The 19,763-nt window shown below is 38.9% G+C and overlaps 2 protein-coding genes across 5 annotated transcripts in view; one reads left to right on the top strand and one right to left on the bottom strand.

Annotated features, from left to right (window-relative positions):
• zgc:162472 (uncharacterized protein LOC553495 homolog) overlaps positions 1–12,234 on the bottom strand; it is a 35,724-nt gene extending 23,490 nt beyond the window's left edge. For 2 of the 4 annotated variants that reach the window (XM_036588361.1, XM_036588364.1), the window contains exons 1-10: positions 12,125–12,234; positions 10,461–10,727; positions 7,846–8,062; positions 6,419–6,874; positions 5,964–6,082; positions 5,475–5,537; positions 3,636–3,791; positions 2,366–2,499; positions 1,505–1,599; positions 1,276–1,330 (exon numbers count right to left, since the gene is read on the bottom strand). In XM_036588361.1, the coding sequence (XP_036444254.1) occupies positions 1,276–1,330; positions 1,505–1,599; positions 2,366–2,499; positions 3,636–3,791; positions 5,475–5,537; positions 5,964–6,082; positions 6,419–6,874; positions 7,846–8,062; positions 10,461–10,645 (1,480 nt within the window). In that variant the 5' untranslated portion in view covers positions 10,646–10,727; positions 12,125–12,234. The remainder of the gene's footprint in view (positions 1–1,275; positions 1,331–1,504; positions 1,600–2,365; positions 2,500–3,635; positions 3,792–5,474; positions 5,538–5,963; positions 6,083–6,418; positions 6,875–7,845; positions 8,063–10,460; positions 10,728–12,124) is intronic. The other 2 variants (XM_036588363.1, XM_036588362.1) reach the window with 2 other exon arrangements.
• Positions 12,235–12,757: 523 nt separating this feature from the next.
• Positions 12,758–18,901, top strand: dtwd2 (DTW domain containing 2). The gene is made up of 6 exons (XM_036588966.1): positions 12,758–12,973; positions 14,181–14,271; positions 15,862–15,956; positions 16,384–16,576; positions 16,664–16,792; positions 18,090–18,901. The coding sequence occupies exons 1-6, from the start codon at positions 12,804–12,806 to the stop codon at positions 18,258–18,260; spliced, it is 849 nt and encodes a 282-aa protein (XP_036444859.1). The 5' UTR covers positions 12,758–12,803; the 3' UTR covers positions 18,261–18,901.
• Positions 18,902–19,763: the final 862 nt, after the last annotated feature.

Here is a 19,763-nt window from a genome sequence, read left to right as displayed (position 1 = left end):
TTCTTAGTGACATTAGACTCACAGCTGTAGTGCAAAACTAAGCAAACATCACACACCAAACACGTCTTGGCTGATTAACTACATCTAAGGCTACGTTTACACAGCAGGTAAAAGTGGCCCAAATCCGATCTTTCTCCTCAAATGTAACACAGATGTGTGTCTGTGTGGCAGTGTGAACAGCAAAAAACGCATTGAATCTGACATTTTCAATTCCGATTTGAGACGCTTTCATATGTGGTACTGAAATCCGATACGTATCCGATCTGCGGCAATGCGACTCAGTCTGAACAGCCAGATCGGAATTCATGGGACTTTTCCATCAATCCAACTCGACATTCGTCATAATTTCGCGCTGCTGAGACTCATAAACATTTAGGCTGATGTTTCTGTACCAAAACATTAGAAGAGACTCATCAAACCGCTCCGTGTTCAGAACGGCTGAACGCAGCCGGAGGAGCCCGAGGCTGCAGCGTCAGAGAACAGTTTAAAGAATCCGAGGACACGAACCAAAGAAGTGGCAGAATATCGAGCCCTTTTACGGCGAACTCGAACACACTGTGGGTGATGAGTCCATCTGTCAACGCCTGAAACTTTATAATCGCTCCTGTGCTGCTGGCGAAGATGAAGCTGAAAGCTGCGGGAGCGACTGGCGTTCGCTGGCTGTCATGATTGTTCACCTCTGGACGAGCCGCCACGTGAAGCACTGTTCTTTTGCGCATACGGGTCGGTTTAGGAGCTGATCTGTTCAGACTAATGTCACATATAGGACACATTTAAAAGATAATGTGAACAGCCAAACAAAAAAAAATCGGATTTGGTGAGAAAATCAGATTTGGGCCACTTTCACCTGCTGTGTAAACGTAGCCTAAGTTGAATATTGCAAATAATTTACATGTTGCAACTAAAAATGACCATGAAATTTTTGGTCACAATGAATTTTCTGAAAGACAGTTAAACTGCAATAAAGTTCAATCCTAAAATGGTGAAACTGGCTGATTGATCTTCCTTTCTAGCTGTTGAGCTTGAATATTATAACCTTACCAGTTAGAATTGGAGCATTTGTCGTCATTTGCCACTGCTTTCTTTAATGTAAATTTGCCTCAATGCAACTGATAAGAATGCATCCAATTCAATTCTCTTTGTTGCAGCATAACATAGTTTGTCCAATTACTTTTGAGCCCCTAATAATGAAGGGCTATGTATAAAAAGGATGTAATTCTTCACTGTTCAGCTTTGACAATCCTAACAAACTGAACTGCAGAACATTCCACTTACTGAATGCCTTGTCTATTCTCCAGGAATTGGCTCTTTCTTCTTTTTTAAACTTGTTCTGGAAAAAAAGAAACACCTTTAAAAAAAATACTGCAGCTGAAATCTACTCGAAATAATACCTCGTAGATATGAAACACTGACAGCTGCCGTTGTGGTGAGCTTCAGTTCAGGCTTAAATTGTTCCTTTGCTCTGCTACATTCTTGATTAGCTTCCACTGAAAAGACTTCTTACCTTAATCTCTATACGAGCACGATGAGGGAACAGCTGGCCAATCATGGAGAAATCTGTCCCCACCATACTGATGGCCAAGAAAAACATGTCCGTCTCTAAAGAACACACCCAAGAAGAATGAATTACAACTAGATGGTGCTGAAAATGTCCCTCCTCTACGGTTTTAAAAGGCCTACATTGTACATTTCTCTGGTATTTTTTTCCTGTGCTTCACATTTACATATATTCATAATCAAAATAATCACAATTAAAAGGTTTTTTTAACAAACTTTTCTTTATCCCATAGTATTAAACAGGCTGCTTTTGGCGCTGTGCCTTCAAGGCTGATATATGTAAATGATCTGTTATGATTGGCTGCCTTGTATTGTACCTTTTTCAAAAGCAGCCCAGGCTGAAACACTTCTTATAACTTCAGTGTGAATGGGCGGAGCTAAACCACTGAGAGCTGATGTAATATGTAATGTATACCTTGGTTTTTATAACATGAAAACAATGAGTTCAACACAGCTCATTTATTCAGCTTATATTACTCGTATAGACTGTATAAATAAAAGAAAATGTGGTGTTATATCATACAGGCCCTAAACAGCCTGATGATAAACAGCAGTTCAGTAGTTTCCATCTCTGATCCTTGAGTAGCCCTGACGGCACATTTTGGTGTTTTCCCTGCTGTAATACACCTGATCCAGCAATTTGAACTGGTGGAGAGAGTGTTCAGTGTGATGCTCACTCTATCATCTCATTAAGGAGCCCTTTCTGATATAGACCAGGTGTTAGAGCAGGAAAACACTACAATTTGAAGAGCAGGGCTACTCAAAGACCAGCACAGGTTCACTCTACGTTAGCTGTTGCTATTCTGACCTCTGTTGGACCAGGGCTTGGTGTAGGTGCCCTTTCTGAAGCTGGAGTAGGTCGTAGTGGATCCACGCTCAAATATGGGGTCTCTCTCCTCCGCTGGATTCGGGCCTTTAACTCTCAGCACCTCCACAGTTAAACTACACACAGAAACACAGATGTGAAACACAGCACTGAGAATAAAAAAGGGCTGAATGATTTGGGGAAAAAGTCTAACTGCGATTTTTCTGAGCAATCCTGCGAATGCAATTTAAATGTAATATTTTTTTGCCTACAATGTAGAGTCCATGCCTGTTTTGTAGCCTAGAACACCAGCATATGCATTTTCTGGCGTGTGGCTTGAACACTGAACATAGTGCACCCGACTGCCATTTAGCTGTGGCCGTGATGTCGCAGTACATCCACAGGCAATTCACAAGCACAGTGTTAGTAGGTTAAATTTTCTCACTTAACTTAAGACAACTTTAATAACGTTAATAATGTAGACTATTAGAAAAAATTGCAGCTCTTGAATAAAAACCCTACAATAAAAGTGACCATTAAAAGAAACGTCTCAGTTCATTTTTTTGCCCCAAACTTGATCTGAGTCTTTTAATATTGCAGTTTATCTGCTACTTAGATAATTAGATAATTATCTACCTACTATCATCCAATTTTTGTTTTTCAGAGATAATACAGCCACATGGTGTACACTTCAAATATTCTATGACATGATGTACTAGACTGTAAATTACTAAATATAATAATATCTAATAATAATATAATAATAAAATCATTCTGTAAAAATCACTTTTATTTTTACAAAACTTTTCTGAAATTACCATTTTATAATGTCTTTAATACTGACTTTTGTCAATGTTATGCTCAAAGTGATAACATTTTTTGTGGACTACATATGTGAAATAACCATTCTACAATGAGGCACCTTTGAAAGCACTGTTACTACTTTTACATGCAGTCATGTTACGACACAGTGCCACAGGTGAATAACGTCTGCCTATGGCACCTCCACAAATGTGGTGTAAACAGAGCACAGTGGGGTAAAACAAAGGATCACAATAGGACCAGGCTTAATACAGACAATGCCGATCCATTAAAATATGATTATATGATATTTCAGATTGAACAGCAACATCCCTAATAAAAACAAGCGTTTGATTTATTCATTTTTCAATTTTTTCACTCAATCAGGCTTCAGCCAAACCATCCATAGGAAGAGGGCAGTGTAAATATCTCAATGACCGTTCTGTCCAGCTGTTTAGTGGGTCACACTGACCTCTCTTCATCTATAATCAATGATCCATCCTCCGCCACCTTCACTCTGGGGGCCAGTAACGGTTCTTCCTCTCTGGTTTCACTGTCTGGCGTTTCCTCCTCTTGCTCACCATCTTCCTCATCTCTCACTGGGGGCACAGGTGGGGCCACAGTAGGACTGGACAGAGAGCAGACAGCTGATCTGAGATCAAATCAGGATGATTTTTCTACAACACTAAAATGCAGGGACATAAACATGACTGAAGATGGTGATTCAACAGCACTGACTTCAGAGTGTTATAATGGGTTATAACAGCATTTAATACAGTACGCATTTATCTTTGGTTAAAATAAATGCCTATATTCCACTACTTTGCAGTCACACCACAGATTACACCTTTAACATTCACAAACCCTTCGGCAGGATCAAGCTTTTATTACTCAGTAACTACATAATAAAAAACAAATTTGCTCTGATTTATGTAGGTTACTGAACATGGATGCCTGTGATGTTTAAAGGGAGTTATAGCAATTTTTTAAAAGTATGGATGATTCAATCACTGAAATGTAAACAAAGCCAATCAGAGTGGTTTGATGCACAATGGTTCATTGTAGAGAAACTTACCAACTCAGATCTCTCTCTACAGTGGTGGTGACAGGAAACAGGGGTTGCAATGTCTACAATGCAAATGTACCCTTTTTTTAACTATTCAAAACTAAACTATGTTTTCTTTTTAACATTGATAATAGTTAGTGGTAAATTGTCTGAATGAAAAGTTTTCTTTGAGGATTATTTTACCTTACAACGCACTGCATGTATCTCTCTGCCAAGAATGGATTTTAAAAATGCTTTTTATGTCAAAGCTTAGTATTATAACTTAGTATTTATAACCAACGCAGAGTATTTATAACCATTTCCTCTAATAACTTTCTGTGATGCAGCTTTTAGACGGATTAAACTCTTTAGATTTCTGGTTCTTATCACCACTACTGTCAGTAAGTAACTCAATGATTATGATTTTATATATATATATATATATATATATATATATATATATATATATATATATATATTCCGGCCACACAAGCTGATTGGTTGAGAAGCGTTTTTTTTTACAAACACTGTATCACTCTGCTGAGACGCTGTTGCTAAGCAACAACTTTGACAGCTGTAGGAGACAATCAAGCCAAAATAAGACAGGAATTAGTTCAGCGAAAGTATACACTATATAATGAACCAGGAAGTAAAGTAATTGCCCTGAGCAAGAATAGAAAGAAAACAAGAAGGACAAGCAAAAAACTGAGTGTGAAACGAGTTTAATGTGTTTAATGAGCTCGTTACTCTGAAGTAGCAAAAAGCTGCTTGTTAAGGAACTATTATTTGGTGGAAGGAATTGCTAACATTAAAACATATTAAATGCCGCGTTTACGGCCCAGTTTATTAATTTCTTACTTTATTTATTTAACTGTTGTACAAAAGCACATAGAACGAGAATAGAAAGAACAGAGCCTTCGGCTACATGCATGGCTGTTGTTTGAACATAACCTTGTATCTCCATTTTTGTCATTTTTGTGTTTTTGACATAATTTGAAAATGCCTGTTGCCCTTTACAGTGTGCGTAAATTTCATGATGACTGGATCAAAAGAAACGGCCCAAAATGACTTGGGGGAAAAAAGTCTGGTTCCATTGACTTACATGTAAAGCAGGTGTTTTCCTTCTCCTGTAAAGTTTTCATTTTGGAGATAGGAGGTTTTGTTCCAACAGCAGCGAGATATATACATATAAATATATATGTTTTTAAAAAATGAAGTAGTCTTCCTTTTATCTGTATTAATGTTCATATGCACAGGATGTCTTACGCTGCTTTTGGAGAAGGCGGCAACACAGTCTCATTGGCTCTCTGCTCATCCTCTACATATGACCTGCAAACAAAAAAAAGCATGAGAGGTGAGGAGACGATCTTAACTGAGACATGAAAATAAGGGTGATCTAACATGCTATTCGGGGGTTTTTTTGAGATTTGAAAACAAGTTGAAAAATGACAAAATGCACCATCAAAACAGCAAAACACCATTACGCAAAACAGGCTACGAACAACTGTGAATAATAATTAGCAAAAACAAACGAAGAAGGAACAAGAGGACTACAGTTCATACAGTTATTGTATACTGGTTGTTGTTGTTTACAGTCTTTTCATGATAAATGCAGTTCTTCACTGCTCTAAAAGTATTGACAATACCCATGATACTCAGTGCATCATCACACAATTCATAATGATCACACTAACACTACTTAAATCGTACACGCCAACTATTATTGAGGTATCAGAAAACATCAGAGTCACTTACTTCATTGGATTGGTTGAAGGTAGGTAGTAAATGAGCTCTCTCATGGTCATCTTGGTGTGGTCTTTTGCTGATTTGCGCTCTCTGATCCCCATTTTGGGCCTTTGGTGCTTTTCTTTCTGCTAAGGTCAACATCAGTGAAGAGGATGTTAGCCAGAACTCAAGTATTCAAGCTTACAATCACAGTATTTCTTAAAAGTCTGGCATGCAACTGTGAGTTTTGAGCAAATGGCCTTTTAATTATTTTCTAAGTAAAGGGAAATGTGTCAAAATTTCCAAAATACTGTGTGTAGTAATGGAAATTATTTTGAAACCCTGTCCTGAAGCCAGAAATGATTACTCCTTCTCACTCCTGCTTGTTTCGCTTTATTCCTCATAATATTTTCTCTTATAAAGCATCAATAATCGATTGATTAGAAATCCAGGCATTTAGCAACGACGCACAAACACAAACTCACCTTGTCTTTATTCATCTCTTTCTTTAGAAGCTCCCTGAGTTTCTTAGCCTTTGCTAGCCTGAGCCGGTCCTTTGGGTCATTGAGGGTCCTCAGAGCCAGCGGTACCTGCGCTGTGGAGCGGGGTTCTGCGTTTTCTTTTTGGGGAATGGACTGACTTTTCTCATGAGAAACACCATCATTCTGCTCTTGTATAACAGTCTCTTTTTCTGATGGAGCAAGCTGGGGCTGCTGAGACTGTGGCAGGTTGTCAGCAGGGGCTACAGGCTCTAAATGGATTTCTTCAGAAGGGCAGGAAAATCCTGCGTTCTGATTGGCTGATGGCGACCCACGGTCTTGCTCTAAAGAGGCTGCAGATGTCTCCAGGCTGACCTGAAGTGGAGCCACTGGTTTGAGCTGGGCTTTAGGCTGCCTTGCTCCTCCAGAAAGCCTCCTTTTCCCTCGACTTTCTAATGTGGCCTGTGGGAGAAAATTACAGTGAAGTTAACCGTTAATGTCCATAACTGAAATTTTAAACTTCCTCTGTTCACTAAGTTTGCCTGAGCCTGAAGAAAATCTGAGGAAATTTGAAAATTTATCAAACAATATGTCTAATAAGTGAGCATGATGTATTAATTTATTATATTTAATTTAGTCTTTTGGTTACTTGTGTATACTGAGTTTAGACAAAAGATACACATTCCAAATTTGAATAAAAGTATGTACATTTTAAACAAATTTAAAAACATTGAAATGGTTTTGTAATTCAAATGTATCTAGACCACATTGTACTCATCTATCTACTCATATATCTAACGGGACACTGTTTTTTCTTTCTTTTTTTAAACCATACCCGTATCATTCAACTGACAAAATGCACTACAAAACAGCAGTGCCAATTTTTAAAAAAGCAGTAAAAAACTGAGTGTTGTTTTTTAATTCAACTTGAAACAATAAACTACATAAGAAGGAACTGAAGAAAAATAATCAAACAATTTTTTCAATATAAATTAATAAAATAAGAATGTCATAATGGGCCTAGGTCCGATCAGCTAATGTTATCATGTAGTTACAGTACACTGGTTATTTTATGTTTTTAAAAGCTCCCAATAACTGGTATAAATCTGTCTTTTTTATGATGGATGCAGATAATTTATTATCCTAATGTTAACATATCTGTAAGTCCCAGCTCTCTGGAATTCTCTACTTAAAAAAACTGAGTGAAACTACCAGCCCTTTTAAAAAGAATCTTAAAACACACTCAATTAATATTGCTTTTAAACACAGTGCCGTTTCTGGCAGTCTGTTTAAAAGTGTTAAATGTGTACTGTCTTATTTTTTATTCTCATGTTTTATTTCTTTTTTGATTTCAGTATATATTCAGTTTAGCTATATAAAACGTCGACTACCAATAATAATATTTTTATAGTTTTATTCTATTTTATCATTACCTGTGGAGCAGGGGCTAAAGCCGTAGTCTCAGGAGGTTCTGGGGCGGATACTGCAGCTTTAACAGGAGATTTGGGGGTCCTGGAGGAGGTGCGGGTGGGAGCAGGAGCGGAGGAAGTCCGGGGTTTGGCGAGGTTCGGCAAAACAGTAAAGCGCTTTCTCCTCTGAGGGCCACTCGTGGATGCAGAGCTGGAGGTGGTGCTTTGGGACACAGCATCTCTACAAATGAACCACATACAGTTACTTTCCTGGACTGAGACTGAGACTGACCTGTGTGTAATCAACCTGCTGCTTGTCATATAGGCTTTTTTGCTCTGCCACAAGTGTGATGCACATTTACTTGACCTGCAACCATGACAACGGCGCTCTGATTGGTCAGCCTGATTAATAAAGTATCCAATGCACAACATTGAGCAGGCTGTGATTAAAAATTTCGACACAGCGACACAGTCTGTGAGACTCAATCTAAAATACAGCATTAAAGGGGAATTCTATCAATTTCTAAAATACATAACTAAATCATTAAGATGGAAGCAATGTCTTTCAGAGTTTAATGTGAAATGCTTCGTTCTATGCAAACTTACTGAGTCAGAATTGTTCACAGTAGCCATGTTTACATGCAGCCTAATAATCAGTTAATAATCTAAGAGCTCAGTCAGAACAGAATACGTCCATGTATACACCTCAATTGGAATAGTCTAGTCTGATTGAGGCCATTCGGAATACAATTTCTATCTGATTGAACGAGGTGGGTAATCCTGTAAATAATCCATTAAATAGAAGAATAATAGCCGTGTAATCGCCTGTATTTGATTACATTCCCAATCGCAAAGTTGAAGTATGTTCTGCATGTGCGTTGCGTCATAGTGAAAGTTTATAACGTTCAACATGGCGGAGCAGAAACTGGTCTGCAGAGGAGACGAAGTTTACGCTCTGATCTTTAAAAGACGGCGGTGCGACGGACGTCCAGCTTATGTACGTCAGAACACGACACCCTCCTCTCGCCGCTTCCCTAATACATGTGAAGTACATTTTTCTGCCATAATTATAAAGCAGTTAAAAACACAAGCGCAACAGCTGAAAACTATTCTCACTCTGGACCCATATGATGCTCGTCGTCATGGTAACGTTTACACTATGAATGAAATTAAATGAATGAAATGAACCTTTTAGCCAACTGTGTCTGAACACATCGGAATTAGACCTCCGCATTTAACCCATCTGTGCAGTGAAACACCACATACACACTAGTGAACACACACACACTAGAGGGCAGTGAGCACACTTGCCCAGAGTGGTGGGCAGCCCTATCCACAGCAGTTGAGGGTTAGGTGTCTTGCTCGAGGGCACTTCAGTCACATACTGTCAGCTGAGGGGATCGAACCAGCGACCTTCCGGTCACAAGGCTGGTTCCCTAACCTCCAGCCTACGACTGCCCTTAAATGGTAATTTTGGCTCGGATTACTTGTAGTGAGCATGTAAACAGAGTTTTTTCATCAGATTGTTGAAGAGAGTGTAATATAAACACCTCAGTCTTAATCTATAATCGGAATGTATTCAATCGAATCAACAAAAATCTTTGCATGTAAACACAGCCACTGGTGGTGATAGGAACCAGATATCTGAGGAGTTTAATGCCTCTAAAAGCTCCCTCACAGAAAGCTATTACATTAAATGGTTTAAAGGTGTGTCACATAATGTCTGAGACGTTGCTGATCCATAGTTTTAAGATAAGGTTGTAGCGTAAAACACAGAGATACATGGAGGGTGTGGTAAAACGAAACAGTCCTCAAATAAAACTTTTCCAGACCTATCACTATTTTATCATCACACACAAAATCTCAGAAGACACAAGTAAGTTCACTGGCTGTTTTAGATAGCAAATAAAACGTGTTGTATTTGTGTTGTAGTCACTGTGACCCTGGTTCCTATCACCACCACTGTGAAGAAATACACGTTCTACTATAAATCATTTCATCAAACCACTGAATGACTGTGTTTACATCTTAATGACTGTATTATGCAGAGTGTTTGAAGAATGGGTGGAATTCCCCTTTAATGTCTTGGTTTTCTTCTATGATGTGTGTTTTTTCCATCATGAAAAATTAGACCTTTTGGGCTTTAAGATGTAAAACTTGCTAAATGATTCAATTATGTTTTTTGGAGAAATATAAAGTTAATCTTTAAGCTAAACTCAGTGTAGGAAAGCGAAAGTGCACCACCGTTAGCCTGGTGCTAACATAACACAGAAAAGGTGCCATTAGAAATGAGCGTTACTGCGGTGGTGTTCCGATCAAAAGGCTACTTAAACGCTGTACATTAAAACAGTGAAATGAAAAGCATGATTCGTGCATGTTCATAACTAAAGGAAAAAATGATCTATGCTGTGTTTTCTGTACTGTGTTATCAGCCTAAGCTCTCATGAACCCCTGACATTTGCTTAATTTGCTGACTATCGTTTGAATTGCTTACTGCCCGTGCCGAATCATCCTGATCAATCAGCCAACAGTGCAGGACACAGCACAAAAACAAAAGGTGATGGTCACCCACAGGCATTAACACTGGTTAGTCAGGGCCCTAAGGATCACTCAGTGAATGCAGAGAGTAAATATCTCACCCTGCAGGACTGCTGAGCTCTGGCTGAGTCATTATACTGTCGCTCTGGACTTCTGCATTATTATTCGGCTCCGCTGCTGGAGCGGAGGGAGCAGGCCTGACCTCATCACTCCCCGGTCTTGACCCCTGCATCGTGGGCGAGGTCAGCAGGGGCTTGGGCTGGTTGGGAATTATCCTGGGACGCATCTCGAGAGGTCGCCGGCACCCTGCCTGTAGGCTTTACATTCGGCCGGACGCTGATCCTGGACCTGCGTATCATGGTTCCCTGCTGGAACATAAACACAAAGTCAGAGAAATGGTAAATCACTCGCACACATGATTTGAAGGGATTTAATTTCAGACCTGCCATGACTTTAATCATAACTGTAATGCAGAATTCATACTTTCTTAACTCTACAGACTGCATGGAAGACAGTAGGCATAGACAAGCACTGATCCAGACACATTTTACAGGCTACTCTATGCTAAAATCACTTAAAATCAAATATTACAAATCAACACCTGAAATAAAGCCAACAATTCACTTCCATCTTTAGCCTTACATTAAGAATTACGGGTAGATTATCTGGATAAACATAGTTTACAGGTCTTCTTCATTTTGACCTTTATTTTAATTGTGAACTATAAATAAACGTCAATATTATTGCTAATTAATATACACCTGTCAGCCATAACATCAAAACCACCTCCTTGTTTCTACACTCATTGTCCATTTTATCAGCTCCACTTACTATATAGGTGCACTTTGTAGTTCTACAATTACAGACTGTAGTCCATCTGTTTCTCTGCATACTTCGCTAACCCCCTTTCACCCTTTTCTTCAATGGTCAGGACCCTCATAGGACCACCACAGAGCAAGTATTGTCTAGGTGGTGGATCATTCTCAGCACTGCAGTGACACTGATGGTGGTGTGTTAGTGTGTGTCGTGCTAGTACAAGTGGATCAGACACAGCAGTGCTGCTGTGGGGTCCTGTGGGGGGTCTTGACCATTGAAGAACAGGGTAAAAGATGACTACGGTCTGTAATTGTTATATTTGATTCTGTACTGTTAGATTACATATTGTATGCATGGATAAGAATAGTTTACTATACCTAAACGTTAAAACCTGTTTTACTAGCTATTTTCTGTAAAACACCATACAAAGCCTACATGAATAATGTTTGTCAGGGTTGCTGAAAGAAAAATCTATATTTAGGAGGAGTTTGAGCCCAGCTGTCTCTAAGTTAGACAGGTCTGTGTTTCTCAGGTCCTGCAGAGTCAATGAAATCTGCTGTGTAAGAGTAATTCTATTGATTTCTGGACAGACGAGGGCAGAACTGATAACTGAGACAAACTGAAAGCCCAGAATGACCAGCTAAAAACCGTGTTTTCAGCTTGAGCTACATCAGCCACGCAAACCACAGCACGAGGCTGAAGTTGGCTTCCTATTCGCCCGTTTCTTGTACGAATTTCGCCGTTCCACATTAAATGGTGCAGCATTTACATTCTGACGCCTGACGCCAGACAGCAAGTGCTGCACCATTTAAGGTGGAACGGCGAAATCCGTACAAGAAGCTCAAAAAAGCGTACAAAAAGCGACGTAACTCAGCTCCAAACGGACAGAACCGCCTGTAGGACACTAAAGTTAACCCTCCCTCCCACGTGCAGATACAATATAACTTACTTTAAATCACTTTACGGCGGATTTAGACCTGTTTTTATCCATTCGTCGTGACAGAAACCCTGCGCTGCTTCACCAACGTTGCCATTCCATTTCAACGTTTTCAAGTTTCTTTTTCAAAATAAAAGCAGATAAAAAAGTGTTCAATAAAATACGTGATCGTGAAAAACAAATAAACAAATAAATGAATAAATAACAAAAATGAAATAAAACAAAATAAAATGCAATAAAATGAAGATAAATACAGAAAATAAAAAGATACAAAATGAAATAAAATAAGAAATTAACTATTAAATAATCATTAATTACTGCTATGGGAGTTGTGGGAGATAAACGTACTGTTGAAAGAACATTTCTGGTGTATTTTAGGTGAATATAACATACAAAGAAACTTAAGTTTCATGTGTGTTGTTTATAGTGATTTCATAAGTAAATAAATAATGTACTGTAACGTGTAATTAATCAGAAAGACGTGGTGATTATTTGATTATTATTATTATTATAATAATAATAATAATAATAATAATAATAATAATAATAATAATAATATTACTACTACTACACTACTACTACTACTTAGCGGTCGGTGGCTTTTATTTTGAAATCCGCTTTGTCAGTGTCGCTGTATTTTGTGTTCACACTTCCCTGGTTGGCGTGGTGGAGGTGTTTGCCCCGGTGGGGCATGTGTGAGCGTGTTTCTGCCCCCGGTGGGGGTAATACCGGGCCTCCTGCCAGTCTAACTGCCCCAGGTTTACCCCCACAGGATGATGAGGATGCTGGCGGGGTGTTTTTGGACCTGTCCGAGCTGCCGGTGGAGGAGAGCGAGCGGAGACCGACCTGCTCTCGCTGCTGGTGGGTCAGATCAGAGAGACACGATCAAGTGAAGGGAAATGCCACCGAGTAACCAAATTTTTGTAATTCAGTTGTTGAGATATAAACAGTGTCATTCAGAGTGGTTTGATTATAGAGAAACTCACTTGATTCAGATTTATTTACAGTGGTGGTGATGGGAACCAGGGGGCACAGAGTCTACAAAGCAGGTACAGCCGTTTTATTTACCTTTCAAGTGAACCTACACGAGTCTTCTGGGTTTTCATGTGTAATGAATGATCACGATGATTAAACGGCGCTTAATACGCATATTTTGCATAAGCTATATAAATGCATATTTTGATCAAACATGGTTTATGTCAAAACCTTCTCAAAACTGTAAATCTTAATACATGTAATAACCTTCTGTGAGGGAGCTTTTAGAGGCACAAAACTCTCCAGATGTCTGGTTCCTATCACCACCACTGTGAACAATTCTACTTTACTAAGTTTCTCCAGAACTGAGCATTTCACATCTAACCAGTCTGAATGACTTTGTTTGCATCTTTAGAAATATGAAACTCCCTATTAACACTGCTTATTTCAGAAGAAACACTGGAGCAGGTGTCTACAGACCTCTGGGCATGAAGCTTGTGGTTAAGTTTGTGTGTAAAGTCCTGATTTGTCTTCCAAAAGACTTTTAGTCTTTTGGAATCAAAGTTAAACCATACCACACATATGAAGTTTATTCAGTTTTTAATATTTTTGTTTTATTTTAATTCATTATTTTAGTTTTCTACAGGAATAACATAAGTAAGACTTCATATATCTTTGCAATAATGACTATAATTCAGTTGTAAAAACCACGTTGAACGCACTGTTCTGTTTAATATTGTGTTATTTTTACTGTTAGAAGCAAAAAGTCGATGCAAGTTGGCTCCCCTTCTTACAAAGCATCTTTTTTTTTATTGATTGCTTATGAAGTTGTCATTGTCATGTTCATTTTAGAATTTTTCATCCTAATACTGGTAACTAAGGTCTAACTAAGGCAGAATTAGCCCAGTGCTTATAATGAAGCATTAAGACACAGAGTGATAACTCCAGCAGCACTGCTGTGTCTGATCCCCTCGTACCAGCACAACACACTACACCACCACTACTTGATTCTGACTAATACAGCCTGCAGGTGGTTCCTGTACTGAATTGTACCAGTTCTTTTTACTAACATGGGATGTTTTTTCACTCATAGCCGTCCAGAGAAGGTTTGCTTGTGTCCGTTTCTGCCTGTCGACCCACTGGAGGTGTCTACCTGCCTGTACATCGTCCAGCACCCTGCAGAGGTCAGAAAGCAAAGAACAGTGAATGCACTAATGACTAATCGTACAGTCTAAATTAAGTAACAAATATGAATATTCTGGTTTTTTGGAACAGTGGAATAGTAATTACAATGTTTTGGAGGAAAAAAATTGATCTGACCCCAAATAACGGTATATAAAATATATTTTTGTTACTTTTATTATGTAAAATTTTTATCCATCAGCTGCAAAGGTGCTGGTTTGCACAATTGACTATTTGTTTTCACACATGCCAGTATAATTTTATTTTTCATTTCTGTATTTTTTATTCATTACTTTACACTGCGCACTTTACGCTGTAATATTGCTGCAACTCCTCGTTGTGTCTATACTCAGTGTGCTTTTAGATTACATCATACCACTTAGTGCCTGCTGTCATGTAAATACAACAAATCTGTCTTATATGCCGTGTAAATATGCAAATAGAGATACTTTTATTTCCACTCTCTTATACTTTAACTTATGTCTATTTTATTTCTATTTTTTTTCTGCATAGTTTATGTAAGTTTATCTGCAATTATATGTGTTGCTACTGAAACACTGTAATTTCCCTTCAGGGTCAATAAATGTCTGTCTGTCTGTGTATCTGTCTGCCTGTCTGCCTGCCTGTCTGTCTGCCTGTCTGTCTGCCTGTCTGTCTGCCTGTCTGTCTGTCTGCCTGTCTGTCTGCCTGTCTGTCTGTCTGCCTATCTATCTATCTATCTATATATCTTTTTGTCTGTCTATCTATCTATGTATGTATCTATCTATCTATCTATCTATCTATCTTTTTGTCTGTTTATCTATCTATCTATCTATCTATCTATCTATGTATCTATCTATCTGTCTGTCTGCCTGTCTATCTATCTGTATGCCTGTCTATCTATCTGTCTGCCTGTTTATCTACCTGTCTGTCTGTCTGTTTGCCTGTCTATCTATCTATCTATCTATCTATCTATCTCTATATGTCTGTCTGTTTGTCTGTCTATCTGTCTGCCTGTCTATCTACCTGTCTGTCTGTCTGTTTGCCTGTCTGTCTGTCTATCTATCTATCTATCTATCTATCTATCTATCTATCTATCTATCTGTCTGCCTGTCTATCTACCTGTCTGTCTGTCTGTTTGCCTGTCTATCTATCTATCTATCTATCTATCTATCTATCTATCTGTCTATCTACCTGTCTGTCTATCTGTGTACCTGTCTGTCTGTCGGTCTGCCTGCCTGCCTGCCTATCTATCTATCTATCTGTCTGTCTGTCTGTCTGTCTGTCTGTCTGTCTGCCTGTCTATCTACCTGTCTGTCTGTCTGTTTGCCTGTCTATCTATCTATCTATCTATCTATCTATCTATCTGTCTATCTACCTGTCTGTCTATCTGTCTACCTGTCTGTCTGTCGGTCTGCCTGCCTGCCTGCCTACCTATCTATCTATCTATCTATCTATCTATCTATCTATCTATCTATCTATCTATCTATCTGTGATTCTGTAAGCTGTGGTAAAAGATTAAAATATCAGGTTTAAATTACTTTTGTTATCCTGCTTTTTGTATTTGCTTCCTGTTTTCCCTGTATACTGTATCCTCTTCTCTCTCCCATCAGGAGAGTCGGGTGCTCCGAACCGTTCCTCTTCTGGCAGCCTGCTTACCCAGAGGAAAATGTAACGTTCTAGTTGGAAGAAGATTTAATGAAGAAAGGTATGCATTCTCACTGGTGAATTTGGTTACTACTCTGTCCCGTCACAACTTCATATTCATCTTGAAATGTAAGTTGAGCTCACAAGTAGGGGTGGGATAGTTTGAAAAACTCCTGTCCTGTATTGAAAAATTCCATATTATTTGGCATTTTTCATTACCAAATTTCTGTACCTAAGAAGTCAGTCTAATCAGCATCAGTGAGCCAGAAAGCAGCTTGTTCCAAAATCTAAACTGGTGATTGGTTGTCTAAATTACATTCTGTATGCATGTTATTACCATCAGTCCCTCTTGATTAGTGTCCAGTATGTCCCGGTCAGTACATGGTTTTGGGAAAACATATCATCTATCATATCATCAAGTCAGAGTATTGATATTTATATCATTATCAAAAATGCCCAGACCTACTGACACGTAATCTTTCCCTCAGGCACCCTGAGCTGGCTGCAGTGTGCAGAGACAAACACACACTCATTCTCTATCCTGGATCTGATGCTGAAAACCTGGAGGAGTTGGACAGAGACTTCACTACCTCTCCGCACAACGTCATCATTATAGATGGCACGTGGAGCCAAGCCAAGGACATGTTCCTCAGAAACGCTCTCTTCCGTTTACCCAAACAGGTAGGCCAGTCCCCAGAGCTGAACCTTTTTCTGAGCCAACCTCTAGACATGCAGTTTAGCAGTGTAATCTGTTCTGTTGTCTTCCAGGTGCAGTTAAATAGCGCCCCTTCCAGTCAGTATGTGATACGTACTCAACCCACCAACATGTGCCTGTCCACTCTAGAATGTGCTGCTGTTACTTTGTCCATTATGGAGAGAAACCAAGCCATACAGGAGGTGGGTAAAGATGGTCAATCACATTCATTGTTTCATTCATCTCATGTTCAGATAATGTACAGAAAAGACTTATCAGTATTCTGTTTACCCCTGGCCATGTGAATGAATGATGAATCTGTGTTAGACAGACGGAAATCCAGTTTGCATCAGTGCTGCTTCCAAGAAAATCCTTCTGGAAATATATGTTGCTGCTGGTGGAGCAAAAATGGTAACATTACAAGAGAGGAAAAAAACATTCTTAACTTTGTATAGAAGTTAATGGAACTAGATTTTTTTCATGTAACTTTGGAGCATTTCTTTTGGTCCATTCATTGTGAAGGGCAGCTAGCATATACACTGATCAGACATAACATTATGACCACCTGCTTGTTTCTACACTCATTGTCCGTTTTATCAGCTCCACTTACTATATAGGTGCACTTTGTAGTTCTACAGTTACAGACTGTAGTCCATCTGTTTCACTGTGTACTTTGTTAGCCCCCTTTTACCCTGTTCTTCAGTGGTCAGCACTGCTGTGTCTGATCCACTCAGACCAGCGCAACACACACTAACATACCACCACCACGTCAGTGTTACTGCAGTGCTGAGAATGATCCACCACCCAAATAGTACCTGCTCTGTGAGGGTCCATGGGGGTCCTGACCACTGAAGAACAGGGTAAAAGGGGGCTAACAAAGTATGCAGAGAAACAGATGGACTACAGTCTGTAACTGTAGAACTACAAAGTGCACCTATGTAGTAAGTGGAGCTGTTAAAATGGACAATGAGCGTAGAAACAAGGAGGTGGTCAGAATGTTATGCCTATCTGTGTGTGTGTGTGTGTGTGTGTGTGTGTATGTGTGTGTGAGGAGAAACTGGCTTCAGTTTCCAGCTTTTCTGTGAGTAATTTTCGCTAACGAATAACTCGTTTTGCTTTGGGAACGTAATGCAGACTGAAGCGAGAAATGCCTTTACCTTGGCTTCCTACTGCTGCATATATGCAATCTTTACTTCTTCTAAACAGAATTATATTAACGCTGTATACAGAGTTCTTTCTTTAGTGAAATTGATCACAGATGCATACAGCAGCTGCTTTTTGATTTTACACTGTCATAAAAACTGTGCCATTAAACCTGTCCATATAAACGCATAACTGTAAAACTGATCAATCAGATTTCCATCTGTCTAGCTTCTATCTGTCTAGGCTAGGTGTAAATGGAAGGTGAATAAATCTCACCTGGACGGTATCTGAATATGGGCCGCAAGTGCAAAGAGACTCTATCTTGAGTTCCTCTGTCATTTTCACATCATTTCACAGGTTCTGCTGAAGCCTCTGCGAGCACTGTGTTCTTTCCAGCTGCAGCATGGCGCTCAGGTGCACCACAGCAAAGAACACCTGCTGAAGAACGGCCTGTACGATAAGCCCATGCCCAAAAACAAGCGCAAAATCAAGAGGATGCAGAAACTCATCACCAACCAGAACATCTGAGACAAACGAGAAGATCCTCTTTAATAGAAATGTTCCACAGATTTTTTTAATTTTAATAACTTTTTATTGGAGTTTAGGGACTTATCTATTGCTGGACTTGCATCTTTTTAGCTACATGATGTTTCATTTGTCCACCTGTCATTAATGTTTTTTTTCCGTTTTTTTCCGTTTGTTTCCGTTTTCCGAAAACAAAAGCCATCAGGGATGGAAAAGTAAGAGCTAATTGCTGTTAATCAGAAGTGTGAGAACAGCAACCACAGCTCAACAAGAAACTTCTGCATGAACGTCACCTGGAAGGTTGGAAAGCACATTGTCTAAACCTCATGCTGTAAGATTAAGGCTTCTTTGCCTTTTTCTGAATTTATTAGGTGCTGATTAGATAATGGGGTTAATAGGCCGTTGTTTTAAAAATAGAACATGCACATTTGCAGTTTCCCCTCTGGTTTCACTGTGGGATCTTTAGGATGACGAGAAGGAAAACTCAGATTGTGTGTTAGTTTTGTGGTTTTTCCACTGTAATATATGAGGCTTAAAGGTTTTTTAAGGCATTTGTATCATTTGAGTCTGACAGTAAAACGGTTTGCTGTTTAATATTTGTTCATAAGCTACTTTGACACCAGTAAAAATGGACTGTTTCACAATTCTCACTATTATTTTCTTAAAGGGGGATTCCACCAAATTTTAAGAATTTCTGCACAGTTTAATCATTAATAAGTAAACAAAGTCATTCAGAGTGGTTGATGTAAAATAGTACTCAGTCTGAAAAATTAAGGTTTTTTGGTAACTATTTTGCCTCACAACACTTTGCATGTACCTCTCAGACATCAATGGATTTTTAAAAAATATTTTAGCCCAAAACCTTCGCAAAACTATTGCGAAACAATGTCTCAGGTACCAGGCAGCAAATTCATAACCATTTCATGCAGTAGTTTTCTGTAAGGGAGCTTTTAGAGGCAGTAAACACTTCAGATGTCTGGATCCTGTCATCACCGCTGTGACTAAGTTTCTCTGGAATGGCGCGTTTCTTGATTTTGTTTACATCTGAACGATTGAATTATGCAGAAAATTTAAAAATTTGATGCAATTTCCCTTTAAGCTGAGCTGTTTTAGCGTTTACCTTTTTTGCATTAAATGTACAAACTCAAAAAAGATGGTTCTTCACGTGTTCTTTAGTAAATGGTTCTATTTAATGGTTCTAACTAGAAACATGAGTATACTTTGCATTCAAAGATGGTCCTTTAAGGGTTCTTTAGTAAATGGTTCTATGTAGCATCATGAACAGTCAAAGAACCGTGCATTCTTGAAGGGCTCTTTGCATGGTGAAATGGTTCTTCAGATTGATGGAGAATGTGTTGCATATGGTTCTGTGTAGAACCTTTTTGATAAGGGTTCTTCTGTCGTTAATAATGTCAAGCTTGTAACAATAGAAGAACCCTTTCCAAAAAAGTTCTATGCTGAACCATATACATCACATTCTCCATCAGTGAAGTCTGAACTACTTCA

Source organism: Colossoma macropomum, unplaced genomic scaffold, assembly GCF_904425465.1.
Source record: "Colossoma macropomum unplaced genomic scaffold, Colossoma_macropomum, whole genome shotgun sequence".
Lineage (NCBI taxonomy): Eukaryota > Metazoa > Chordata > Actinopteri > Characiformes > Serrasalmidae > Colossoma > Colossoma macropomum.
The sequence above is the reverse complement of the archived record's forward strand: the minus strand, read 5'-3'. Positions and strand labels throughout refer to the sequence as shown.